The sequence below is a fragment of the Gekko japonicus genome, unplaced genomic scaffold (assembly GCF_001447785.1).
Source record: "Gekko japonicus isolate JY-2015 unplaced genomic scaffold, Gekko_japonicus_V1.1 scaffold250, whole genome shotgun sequence".
NCBI lineage: Eukaryota > Metazoa > Chordata > Lepidosauria > Squamata > Gekkonidae > Gekko > Gekko japonicus.
In genome coordinates, this window is record NW_015167538.1 from 911,056 (window position 1) to 923,340 (window position 12,285).

Here is a 12,285-nt window from a genome sequence, read left to right on the forward strand (position 1 = left end):
AGGCAGGCGACCAATAGGAAGCGCTTCCTGGTCGGGCAAGAAGGCCGAACCGGAGCAAGCATTGGTCCAAGACCAGACGGACGTCGAGCTAAGCCAATGGCAATCAAGGCCAGCGGGTCACCGTGAGCCGCTAGGCGACGCGCAGAGATGACGTCTGTAGCCGCGGGTTGCGTGTGTGGATGACGTGAAGGGGCGAAGATGGCGGCCAGCGGGAAGCGGCCTGAGCACCGAGGGCCGCCCGAGTTGGTGGGTAACAGGAGAGAGACTGGGCGGGGTCACTGGGCAGGAGGGGATGAGACGCGTGGTAGCTAAAAGGAGCCTCCATGTTCAGAGGCAGTTTGCCTCCCAATGCGAGCCTTTCGAAGCATAAAACAGGCGAGGATGTTGACTTCATGACCTCCCACGTGGGTTGTCTTGTAGTCTATCGCTGGATAGCTAGGGATATTTTTGGGAGGGGGCCCACCAGCTAATTAAATCAAAGTTAATTAGTGAAACTCCTTGGAAGCCAGCTTTCCCCTAAGGCAGCCCTGCACCCCAGTCAGACTCCAGGGCAAGGGTGGGGGGTTAATGCCTAGCAGCTGCAGCTTCCTCTCTCCCCCGGAGCACTGCATACCTGCTCAAGTTGTGAAGCTAGGCAGGGAGAAGCCAGCAGCGGGCAGCGGCATCCAGGAGGGGGATTGGCAGGGGAGGGGGGAGAAAGAGATCCGACGGTGGGAGTGGGAAGAACCCACCGCCCGCCCGCCCGCCACTGCACCACCGAGCTAGCTAGGCACCTCCTGCTGCTGGGCCTGTGCCCACCTTTGTTGCCACCGCCGCTGTTCTGGATGTCGCTGGCTGGAAGTGGAGCGAGGCCAGTGGGGAAGTGGCCAAGGCGCTCAGTTGTCTGGCAGACAGGTCGAAGGGAGCATGGCACAGGCGGCAAGTTGAGGTAGTTTGGGGGCAACCCTAGAGGGAGGGACCCAGAAGAAATGCTAGGGGGCTGGGTTAGCTATGGGCTTGGCTGCTAGGCTACATGGCCTGACAGCTATAGAAAAGAGCAGGAATCCAGTAGCACCTTAAAGACTTGCAAAATATGTGGCAGAATATGAGCTTTCATGAGTCACTGCTCCCTTCTTCAGTGGGAGACGAAAGCTCCTGCCCTGCCACAAATTTTGTTCGTCTTTAAGGTGCTCCTGGACTCTTGCTCTTTTCTACTGCTACAGACAGATTAACACGACTACCCACCTTGGCTTAGCTAGACAATTCATGTATTCTTCCAACAATTCCTTTCTCCCATTCTGTTTCCTTCTCCAGTTCTACGATGAGTCCGAAGCCCGGAAATATACGCACAAGTAAGATGTATTTGGAGGAGCACTGGGTTTCCTCGTTTAAGTTTTAACAATAGCTTGCATTGCATGGGGGGGAGGGGCTCAGTTAAACCTAGGTAACTTTACTGTACATTGATTGTAAATGTGCAGAGAGGATAGTTGTAGACACTGGTGCTTGATAAAGTTCCTCAGGCTGCCCCTTTTTTTAAATTTAGCATCTGCAGCATCTTGGCTTGCCTCAGTGTGGCGTGGTGGAAGAGTGTTTGAGGTGAATGTCTGGTGGCAAGTGGTGCCTTGCAGAAGGATGGTATTCCCTGTGTTGGAGGAGGGGGGAGATGGTGTTAAGAGGAGGAGAAGTGGGTTGTTATGGAGATTTCTTGGGAGAGTACTCTGGAATTGTGTTCTGTGGAGACCTCATAATTCAGGCTGACAATTCAAGCTGCCCAATGGTGGTCCTGGTGGGCTTCTTCCAACCTTTAGAAATCACTTGTGGCATACCAGATAAGAGCCAGCATTTTACTGCTTGGTTGCCTGAGGCACTTGTTGCTCACTGCAGGTGATGGGGGGGGTAATTATTTGTGAGCTACAGCTAAGGTTGTTGAATGTGCTCTCCTGCTGTTGGAGCTCTAGAGCAGATTGAGATTTCTAGGCTAAGAGATAGGAGGCAAGTTTCCTGTATCTGTACCCCAGCATCTAAGCCGGCAAGTTTCCTGTATCTGTACCCCAGCATCTAAGCCAGAATGTCCTTTGCTGTGATCATCTCCCACCATCTTCTACCCTTTAGCTCTCGGATGATTGGGATCCAGTCACAGATGTCTGAACGAGCTGTGGAGCTTTTGGGTCTCCCAGAGGGCCGTCCATGTTTCTTGCTGGATGTGGGGTAAGCTAGCTGCATGGGACCACAGGAGTGTTCACTCTTTCGTAGGACTGCAATGTTTCACTTTCTGGGATGTTCTGTGTCTTGAGAGCTGAGAAAGCTGCAGCCTAGACTCCTTATGATTGTAGTTTTGCTTTTTTGAGAGCCGTAGCATGAATTGCTTTTGGGGATGTTGCGTAAGTTGATTTTGGGGAACACACATCTGCTTTGTGTTGTGCCTACCTGAGGAACAGGATTGAGCTGGCATCTCTGTTGGGCTTAATTTTTTTCAGAAACATCATGTTGTGGATCTGGTTTTCTGTATTGTTTTGAGGTTTTTGTCTTTTGTGTGGAAAGAGAGACACGGAAGCACTGTTAATAACAACCTGCTGACTAAGGTGTTTGAGATGACCAATTGTCATGAGCCAAGGAGCAATATGCCAGGTGTCCTTGTATCCCCGTTGTCTTGTGTGATCTGTTTATTTGACTGCTGATCAGAGATGCATACGTGGGTGTCCTGCTCATTTCTTGTTATTGTTCTCACCAGCTGTGGCTCTGGTTTGAGTGGGGATTACATCTCTGAAGAGGGACACTGCTGGGTGGGCATGGACATCAGCCCTGCTATGCTGGGTGAGTGCCTCCTGTTCCGTGCATCCATCAGACTTGAACCTTCTTGCTTTGAACTGGGCTGGGGTTATGACAAGGGAAGCAATTGCAAGCCTCCTCCTTTCCTTTCTCTGAACAGATGTGGCTATTGAGAGAGAAGTGGAGGGAGACCTGATGCTCGCAGACATGGGTCAGGGGATTCCCTTCAGGCCTGGGACCTTTGATGGCTGCATTAGGTAGGAGCGTGCTGTGTGCTTGCTTGCAAGAGCTAGCGGCTGCAGCTTGGCAGCTTGTAGTATAAGCTTGTGAAATTCTTGGCATGAGAAAACCCCATGGAGAAGGCTGCTTGACTCTTCTATGTTCTCCGGTAGCATTTCTGCAGTGCAGTGGCTCTGCAACGCTGACAAGAAGACTCACAGCCCTCCAAAACGACTGTATCGATTCTTCTCTACTCTTTATACTGCACTGGTAAGTGTGGCGTTCTATCACACACACCCCTTGGCTTTCTTTGAAAGCATGAATTGAGGGGGGGGGAACAGTGTGTAGATCAGCACAGCAGTGGATCATGTGGCACCGAGGAAGGACACAGAGGAGCAAGTTGGCACTCGGAATGGATTGTCCCTTGTAATTATTGCGCTGCTTCCTTCCCTAGCAAGTCAGTCTGGGACCAGTGGGCCAAACATGGCCTGCATCTTCTTAGTCACACTTAGTCCCGTGGAGGGTATTTCATAAGAGAGTGTCTTGCTAGTATTGTTCTCCTCTAGTGAGATCACAGTGACAGTGAAAGTCTTATGCGTGTGGTTGTGATGCTTTCAGATCATAACTGACCTTTCTGTTTCTAGGCCCGTGGAGCCCGAGCTGTTCTGCAGCTTTATCCAGAGAATGCTCAGCAGGTGTGTCCCACTGTGGGCGGGGCATGATACTAGGCAAACAGAGATAGGTGCTGCTGCTCTCTTCTGCTTTCTAGATGAAAGGGGGGGCAGTGATCAGGTCAGCTAAGGCAGCCTTTGGTTCCTTTCTGTGGCTGGAAATCCTTTAGTCTTAAGAAGTCAAGTCAAGCTTCATTCATATGAGCGAATAGCACTGTGATAGTCCTTTAGAGCACGATTGTGAGGACACCAAGCCTTCTGTTGCAGCCTTCATGGCCAGAGGGAATGTGTACCTTCTCACCAGGTGTGTTACCTTCAGGGAAGTCAGGTTCAGCCTTCACTTTTTTCCTAGAGAGGGGGCTCTCTGGGAAGCATGACTGAGACAATCTAGATAATGGCCAGGGGAGGGGGGACAGATTGGGAAACAAACCTGAGCTGTTGGTGCTAAGACTGAGAATTTCCTGCATCTAGTTAGCAGTGTATGAATTTGTGTTTGATTGCGTTTGGCAATAACTGAATTGACGGCCTGCTGGTCAAAGACGCTCAAAGGGCAGACAGCAGTGAAAGTTGTGTGGCTGAGCTGGAAATGGTCTGGTTATGGGAGGGAGTCTAGTTAAATCTTAAATGGTGCGACCGTGCTGCTGAACTGAAGAGCTGTGGCTCAGTGGCAGAACACCTGGCCTCATATGCAGCAGGTCCTAGGTTCAGTTACTCTGTAGGTAGCAGATTTCAGGGAATGTCCTTTCACTGCCCAAGCTCATGGGGAGTTGACAGACTGGAGGTAGTTTAGTGCTTTGACTCATCAGGTTATCTCTTTTTTCCTGGCTAGCTGGAACTCATCACCACCCAAGCCATGAAAGCAGGCTTCGCTGGTGGCGTGGTGGTGGATTATCCCAACAGTGCCAAAGCTAAGAAGTAAGTCCCTGTGGGGTGTTGGCGCATGAGCTCCTTGTTTCTAAGAGAGGAACCCTTTGCGATGTGCAGCCAGAGACTTGTAGGCCCAGGCAGCAAGTCATTGGATGGTATGAGAAAGCCCCCACCAGCTAGCTTCCACGTGTGGGTGAGAGTCATACACCTTGTGAGCTCTGAGAGCCCAAGCGGTTCTTTCAAGGTCTGCTTGTCCAGTTCTTCTCAGCAGCTGGACTCCTTGGGCCCTGTGCAAGCCCTCTCACAGAAGGGCATTTAGCCTTCCTGCCGCTTCTGACTACAGGGATAGGCCAGTGACAGAGAGCATGTGGAAGGTCCATGTGTGATCCCTCACTGGAGCTCATCTTGCAGCAGGGCTGGGAGAGGTCTGCCTGAGACCGTGGGGAGCTGCCGCTCATCCGAATAGACCGTATGCAGCTGAATGAACCAGCAGCCCGACAGTTCCTTCTAGTTAGCAGAGGCAGCTCATGCTCAGCCAGGTGTGGGTTATACAGGCCGAAGAAAGGAGTTGAGGGTGAATACTCACCTGCGAACCAGAAAAAAGAGGCCAAACTTCAGAAAGGTCATGGGGTGGGGGGGATATTTCTTAACTGAAGTACCCTAAGGCTTGGAACACTTCAAGTTAGGAAGTATCCATTTTCCTCTATCGTCCTTTTGAGGTTTGGCCCTTCTTCTATCATTAGAAAGTCCTCTGCTCAGTTTGATCTTTCACTTTCTCCTCCAGGTTTTTTCTCTGTCTGTTTGTTGGTCCAAGTGCTGTTTTGCCAAAGGTAATGGGATCTGTGGGAATTGGGGCCACGGGGGAGTTACCAGGGCACAGGACTAGTTGGGGCTGGCTTCGGTATACTTTGGGGTGTGCTGGTGCCTTATTGAAAGGATGATATTGGGGGAGAGTGAAGAAGAGGAGATTGGATTAATACCCCTCCCTTCACTACCCGAAGGAGTCTCCGAGTGGCTTACAATCCCCTTTCCCCTCCCCTCCCCACAACAGGCACCCTGTGAGGTAGGTGGGGCTTAGCTCAGGAAGGATGGCTCCAGACCCAAACAATTCATGCCGTAGCCAAATCGCTCGCTCACAACTTTAACGCCAGTAGCTCACAAAGTAGAAGTTTTGCTCACAAGACTCCACAGCTGAGAGGCAGTATTGCCTGCGAGGTAGATGGGGCTGAGAGAGCGCTCTCGAGAACTGCCCTTGAGAGAACAGCTCTGAAAGAACTTGTGGTGACCCAAGCTCACACCAGCAGCTGTACGTGGAGGAGTGGGGACTCAAACCCTACTCCCCCAGATTAGAGTCCACACACTTAACCACTACACCAAACTGCCTCTCAAGAGCTAAGACACCCCACTTGTGCCAGGGAGATCCTCCCCGTTATGCCCTTCTGACCAGTTAGAAGTTGACTGTGGGTGCTGTGGGTTGCCCTTTTCCCAGTCCCTTGCCAACACTGATGCTTGAGTCTTTCCCAGCATGGGGTCTGTGGCCACTGTCAGCCTGCTAAAGCATATTCTGTGGGGTTTCTGGTCAAGAGACTAGGACCCTTCCTTCCAGAGTAGGACGGTTTCAATTCAGCCAGCACTGCTTTAGTGTCAGTCCCGATCGCAAAGGATTGTGGGCACCTCCTGTGGAACCAGAATACCCACAGCCCCTGCCCCTCGGTGAAAAGCCGACATGGGCCTGTCATCTTCTGTTTGTCAGCCTCGTAATGCTACAGCGTGACCGGGAGCCGCTTCTCCTACAGCAGGCAAATTAACATCGTGCCTTTTCAGGGTCTCGGTACGGAGTGCAGTGATGAAGAACCGGCACAGGCAAAATTCGTCTGCGAAAGGTACCGAGTGGGGAGGCAGGAGACACCCTGATGGGGTTGGAGGGTGGGGCTTTCACCGAGGGACGGGGGAGCTGAGAGTCTGAGCAGCTTTGGTTCCGCCAGCAAAGGCTTCGGTCGGGCTATCGTGCATTTTGCCAAGAAGACTAGCAAAGACGGGAAGCTGTCTGTCCAGTTCCAGTCTGACGTGTACTGGACACGCAAAAGTTGCAATGGCCTTCATACCTGGTGCAAGAGGCAACAGTGACCTTGTGGTTGGGATCTAGTTCTTCCCCAGAGAGGACTGGGTACAATTCACACCTTTGGCGGTGGGCTGTTGTTTGATCCGGGCCAAGTCATGTGCCCTGGTCCTCACGAAACTGGAAGGGTAATGGGTCCTCCCCCACCCCACCCCGTCAGCCACGAGGGCAACAGGCCTGCCGCCACCTCCACCAATCAGGCACGTCTCCTCCCCTGAAGCAGCCGAGGGCCCCCCCACACACACCCTGTGCTGCCTGAGCGAGAGACTGACAGTAACAGCCAGAGGATTGTCGTCGTGGCAACCGGCAGCTCCGGGTTGTCACGTTTTCCTGCCTCGTACACACCCGGTAGAGGAGGAGAGGCCCCGTAGCAGCCTCTAGAAATGGATTGACAATTCTCACATACAACCCAGTTCAGTCAGCCATTCGTCCCGCTGTTGCAGACAGAGGGGTTGAAGGGAGTGGCTTGGGTAAGGCTACCTGGAGAGGTCGGGGCAGGAGTCTGCCTCCTTAGAGTGTCTTTCTCTGTCCACAGAATGCGGTTTAAGAACGCCAAAGGACGGTCAGTGAAGAAAAGCCGGGATTGGGTGCTGGAGAAGAAGGAGCGGCGGCGGCGGCAGGGCAAGTGAGTACCGCCTCCTGCTCCAGGGAACATCCTGTTGTGACACTGCCCCTTTTACGAAGTTCTACCTTTGGCCCATCTCTCTTCCTTTCTGAAAACATGTCTCTTATGCTTTACCTGCAGGGAAGTGCGGGCAGACACAAAATACACAGGTCGAAAGCGACGGCCTCATTTCTGAGACTCCCATCCCGCCTTTGGGACTGCTTCCGTTCTACGGAGTACGGCCCCTGTCACTGTGGCCTCTTAGACGGGAAGATGCTGGCCGAAGCCCTGCGTCTGAACCTCCACATGGGCCCACGTCCCGACTGGTTCTAGTCTCCTTGAACCACAGCGAGCAAAGGCTGTTTGGAGAGATGGGCTGATACCCACTGGCTTTGCCCAGCCTTCGTCTTGGCCTACTGCAGGTCTGCTCTCCTAAGCCTTTCTTCAGCCGGGCTGAGAAGCTCCAGCTTGGTTCCCCTCACGTTCCTTCTCGAGCTCAGCTGTCGAGCCACAGCAGCAACGACTGCAGTCCTGCTGGTTTACTCCGTGCCCTGCAAGGGTTGGGGGAGACATTAAGAAGCTTTGGAGAACCTGATGGTAAAGAACTCCTGAAAGAGGGCTATAATAAAATTAAAACTGATGACTCAGTGGCTGTCACTTTGCCAATCTCTGGGCCTGGCTGTCCCCGTGTAGCTCATGGTTTACCTACGGGCTGGTTATGGTAGAATTCTGCCCACTTGGGGGCTTGCCCTCCTTGTCTTAATCCTACTCTTTAGAAATCTCTCCTGTGGTTGTTATAATCTTGAGAGCGTCTTGAGCACAGACATTCGTTCTTTGCCTCCAGCCATGTTGCAATTTTTGTTTGTTTGTTTGTTCTGGGACAGGAAGGAAACCCACAGAACATTCATTGTCCAGAAAATTATGCACTGGCTGCTGTTTGCATTTTTCTTTAAGAAACCCTCCCCGTTCGCGGGGAGGGCGTGTTATAAATTTAAATAAATAAATAAGTTTGTAGCCTTTGTGTGCTCTGATGACGTGCAGGGGAGAAGCCACAGCGGTGGGTGGAGTAAGATTCTCAGCTGGCAGGGAGGAGGCTTGATCCTCCTGCCCCTACCATGATCTCTCCAGAGGGGAAGGGGAAGACGGCTGAACTTTCTCACCTCCATTCTTGCTTTAACGCTGGCACCTGCCCCCAGCCTCCTCGCTGAGTCCCTGTCCCTCGCACAAGTCACATCAGTCCCCTCTGCTGCAGCGCCAGGAAGAGTCAAAAGCTGCTTCACAGATAGAAATACTTTTTATTCTACATAAATCTCCATCCAGAAAGGAAGCTTTGTTTTTTTCCACCTGAAGTGTGTGTGTGTTTTTCCGGGGGGGGGGGGTGAGGTTTGAGTCAACAGGAAGAAAAGGAGGACTGAATGGAAAGAGAAGGCAACAGACGGACAGTTTTCAGTTTGCACCCGGACAGACGAGGAGGTGAGTTTGCAGTTCTACACGGGGGACGGAGACGGGGGGCACTTGGCTCACAGCACCAGGATGGCTCCAGGGAAGGCCTCCGAAAAAGACACGGCAAAAATGTTCAGGTTCTCCTCCTCCCCCGCACCACCACCGCGTGAATGCTGAATGCTGGCAGCAGAAGGGACAGTGCTGCGGCCACCTCTGGAAAAGGCTTATGGGCTGGAGAGTGAAAGAGCTCCCCGAAGCACAAACACGCCACCGACGGCTCAGTTTCGACATGCAACAAAGGCGAGAGGAATCAGTTGAAGAAGGACGCAGGCCCTGGGGCAGCAGGGAGAGAACAGCCCCTGTGAGGCTCCACGACGTAGAGTGGGAGAAAGTGGGTGGGGAAAACCGGGGGGGGGGGGGGGGCAGGAGCATCAACCTCTCCCTGCTGGGGGACGGGAGCGCAGGAACAAAGGCTAGGGGTGAGTTGGACCTACCATCTGCGTCACAGACTGTTTCTAATACTCGGCTCTCGCCCCTACAGCCAGTGCAGGCGTAGGCAGGGAGGCTCTCTCGGAACAACCAGCAGGGGCTTCTCAGGTCTCCTCTCTTGCTTTAGAAGTGGGAATGACTCGGCAGCACAGCCCGCCAGGTGAAAACAAGTCTCGATTTGCACATACACCGCCATCACCACAGTTTGTTGGCCTGCCGTCTCCCCCTTCCCGGCAAGGACGACATCGTCTCCGTCTGAAACTGGGTGGCTCGAAGGGGACTACTGCCGCACCGCAGCGTGGGGTTGGTGAATTTGCCTTTCCCAGGGGCTGCTTAACAAGCCTTCCACAAACTGTAGCTTGAAATGCTGGTTTGGGATCAGCCCTGTGACACATTCAGGTATCACAACTGACTGGGATTTAGCCTCGTGGCCAGGTAACCTTTTTGAGATGGGGTCTTAGGGGAGTCAGCCACTTTCCACCCCCCAGGCGAGGAAAGTGCCCTGAAGCAGGACTCCTTCTCCCCCCCCCCCCTATATAGGATGCCATCGTGGGGCAAGTAGTACTGGAGACACAAGGCAGCTTCTGGACGCTTCTTGACAAGTACCTGAAAGAAACCCCTCACTGGCAGTGGCGTCACCCCTGGTACCACTGGGGTGGAGCATGAGAGGGCCTTCCTTCCCAGCAGATTCTGCAAGGGCCCGCTGGGTCCCCCAGTACCTGGCCCCGCTCCATCATTCACCTGCCCCGTACGTGGGGGGGAGGTGTGTTGGTTTTTTGAAAAGATTGCTGGTGATGTGAAACTGCTGGAAGGAGGCCCAGTGCTGACTGGGCCACGCTGTTGTGTGAAAGACGAGACCTTCAGGCTGTGGCAGAGAGTGGGTGATTTGGCACTTGCTGGGTTGCATATTTAACGGGGGGGGGGGGGCCCCGGGGGCGTGTCTGGGGGGCCCACAAAGGCCTCCCTCCTGTCACGCCCCCAGAAAAAGCGGGCAAGGACAGATTGGCGGTGGCTGGACAGAAGCCTACGGTGGGGAAGGGAGACTCTTGGCACACTTTTGCACTTCCCTTGTGGGGGGGGGGGGGGGCCATGCTTTCCACAGCTGCCTTGGCCAGCTCCCGTTCCCAGCAGGCACAGCCAAGGGGGTTAAGGGCTAGTTAACTGGACTGTACGGAGCAATGCTGCAGACAAAAGGTGGTGGGCAGGGCACTGGTCTCACCCGAGGCGCACGTCACCACCAGTGTTCCATCTAAGCTGAGTTAGTGTGAGCTAGCTCACAGTTTTTTAGCCTCCGGCTCACATTTTTGTCTCAGCTCAGGAAGGAGGGCTCCAGAGCACACTAATTTATGCAGCAGCCAAATCGCTTGCTCACAACTTTAATGCCAGCAGCTCACAAAGAAGAATTTTTGCTCACAAGACTCGACAGCTTAGAGGGAACATTGGTCACCACTAGGCTCCGCCACAGGATTCTGCAGACGGGACAAAAGGCAGGTGTGGTTTAGAGATGCGGCGGTTGCTAGCCTGATCCCGGGAAAGCGCTGGGGGAGGGCGGGCTTTGGCTGCCATGCATAGCTCAGGTTGCAAGCATGCGTTGCATAATCTCTTCTAGTCACAACATCTGGGACAGAAGTGGGGCATGGCCTGGCGACAGGGCGCGGCAGAGGCCCAGAGTCGTTTTGTACATTATGCGGCAGGGAAGGGCCATAAGCATCAGTACGGGGTACAAGACACAACTGTAAACATCTGCCCTGTGCATATTTTACACGGGGAGGGGAACCCAACAGTCCTCCCACGCTGAGTGAAAGGCGTGGGGAGTCCTGCTGCCTCTCCCTGCAAAGGGCAGAATAGGTGGCTTAGAGCGGGTTACACAGGACCGAGGTTCGAATCCTTGCTCTGCCACAGAAGCTTGCTGGGTCCAGCCACCCTCTGTGTCACCTCTCACAGGATGGCGGTTGTGAGGATAAAAGAGAGAAGGGCAGAAGAATCATGTAAGCCACTTTGGGGCCCCACAGGGGAGAACACTCAAGGTGTAAATATCCAGATAAATGAAATGAAAGCATGCCTGATGTGAACGATGGAGAAGAGCGGAAAAGCAGGGAAGGTGGATGTGCATCAGAAAGGCTACCCAGCTCTCCCTTTGGCAGCCACAGGTCCCCCCCTGCAGCCACAGAACGGGAAAACCAAACCGACCTTAGAGTGTGCTTAGGAGAGAATGCCAAAAGGTGACTACGGCAGCTCAAAGTGAAAAGTCTCGCCTCCCTCCTTGGCGCCCTCTGGAGGCCAAAGGCCATGGCAGGAAACTACTAGATTAGCCTTTAGGCCTGGGACGACAGCAGCGCATTCCGCAGGGCTGCCGCAACGGCCAGTTTCACTCTGGAAAAGAGGGGCAGGGCGGGGTCCTCTGACTCCAAGGGAAAGGCTCTTGAATCCAAGGCAAAAAGGCAGGAGCACAGGACTTCTGCAATGACGCCGGAGAAGCCCGGCGATGGCGAGCAACACGGGACCCCCTGCCACTTCCCAGCATGCCACAGCACCAACTCTCCCCCACGCACACTGTACCGGACACGCAGCATTAACACAGACGATCATGCATTAGAAACAGAAGTGCTGGTCGGCAAGGCGTTCCCGCGATGGCTGTGGGGGTCAGGCAGGACAGGAAGGGTCATCCCCCGCAGGCTGGCAGCTCGGCCGCATCTCTTCACCTCCGCTTTCCCAAAGACGAGTCCGGACGGCGGCCTCCTGCTAGCCAAAAATCCCGCCAAAGGTGGAGGCAATGACAATCCCCAGCACGACGCAGCAGACAATGATCATGATCTTCTTCTGCTCGGGGGAGACACACACACACACACACACAAAATGGCCGTTCAGTTGTCAGCACGGGGCACCTCAGGAATGCTGCAACCAATCAGAGACAGGCGCTTGGGTGGCCCTAGATGAGGTCACCATCACTGGCTGCTTGAACGGTCCTTTCATTTTATAGATGGAGGCTGGGCCCGAAAGGGGTGAAAACCAAAGACCCTCCCTCCTCTTAGACTGAGAAATAGGTGGGCTGCGTCTCAAGAACAAGTTCACAAGGGAGAAGGGGCACAATTTGGAATCCTCTGTAGGTGAGGAGGCAGGAATGA

The 12,285-nt window shown here is 53.7% G+C and overlaps 2 protein-coding genes across 2 annotated transcripts in view; one reads left to right on the top strand and one right to left on the bottom strand.

Annotated features, from left to right (window-relative positions):
* Positions 1-173: 173 nt before the first annotated feature.
* On the top strand, positions 174-8,186 carry WBSCR22 (Williams Beuren syndrome chromosome region 22). Its single transcript, XM_015413548.1, has 12 exons — positions 174-246; positions 1,294-1,331; positions 2,092-2,187; positions 2,711-2,793; positions 2,909-3,005; positions 3,141-3,237; positions 3,612-3,662; positions 4,468-4,553; positions 5,290-5,335; positions 6,330-6,388; positions 7,160-7,249; positions 7,370-8,186. The coding sequence occupies exons 1-12, from the start codon at positions 199-201 to the stop codon at positions 7,422-7,424; spliced, it is 846 nt and encodes a 281-aa protein (XP_015269034.1). The 5' UTR covers positions 174-198; the 3' UTR covers positions 7,425-8,186.
* A 3,716-nt stretch (positions 8,187-11,902) lies between these two features.
* The window catches only part of STX1A (syntaxin 1A), a 70,452-nt gene continuing 70,069 nt past the window's right edge, over positions 11,903-12,285 (bottom strand). Inside the window, exon 10 of the mRNA XM_015413538.1 lies at positions 11,903-11,980. Coding sequence (XP_015269024.1) covers positions 11,903-11,980 — 78 coding nt within the window. The remainder of the gene's footprint in view (positions 11,981-12,285) is intronic.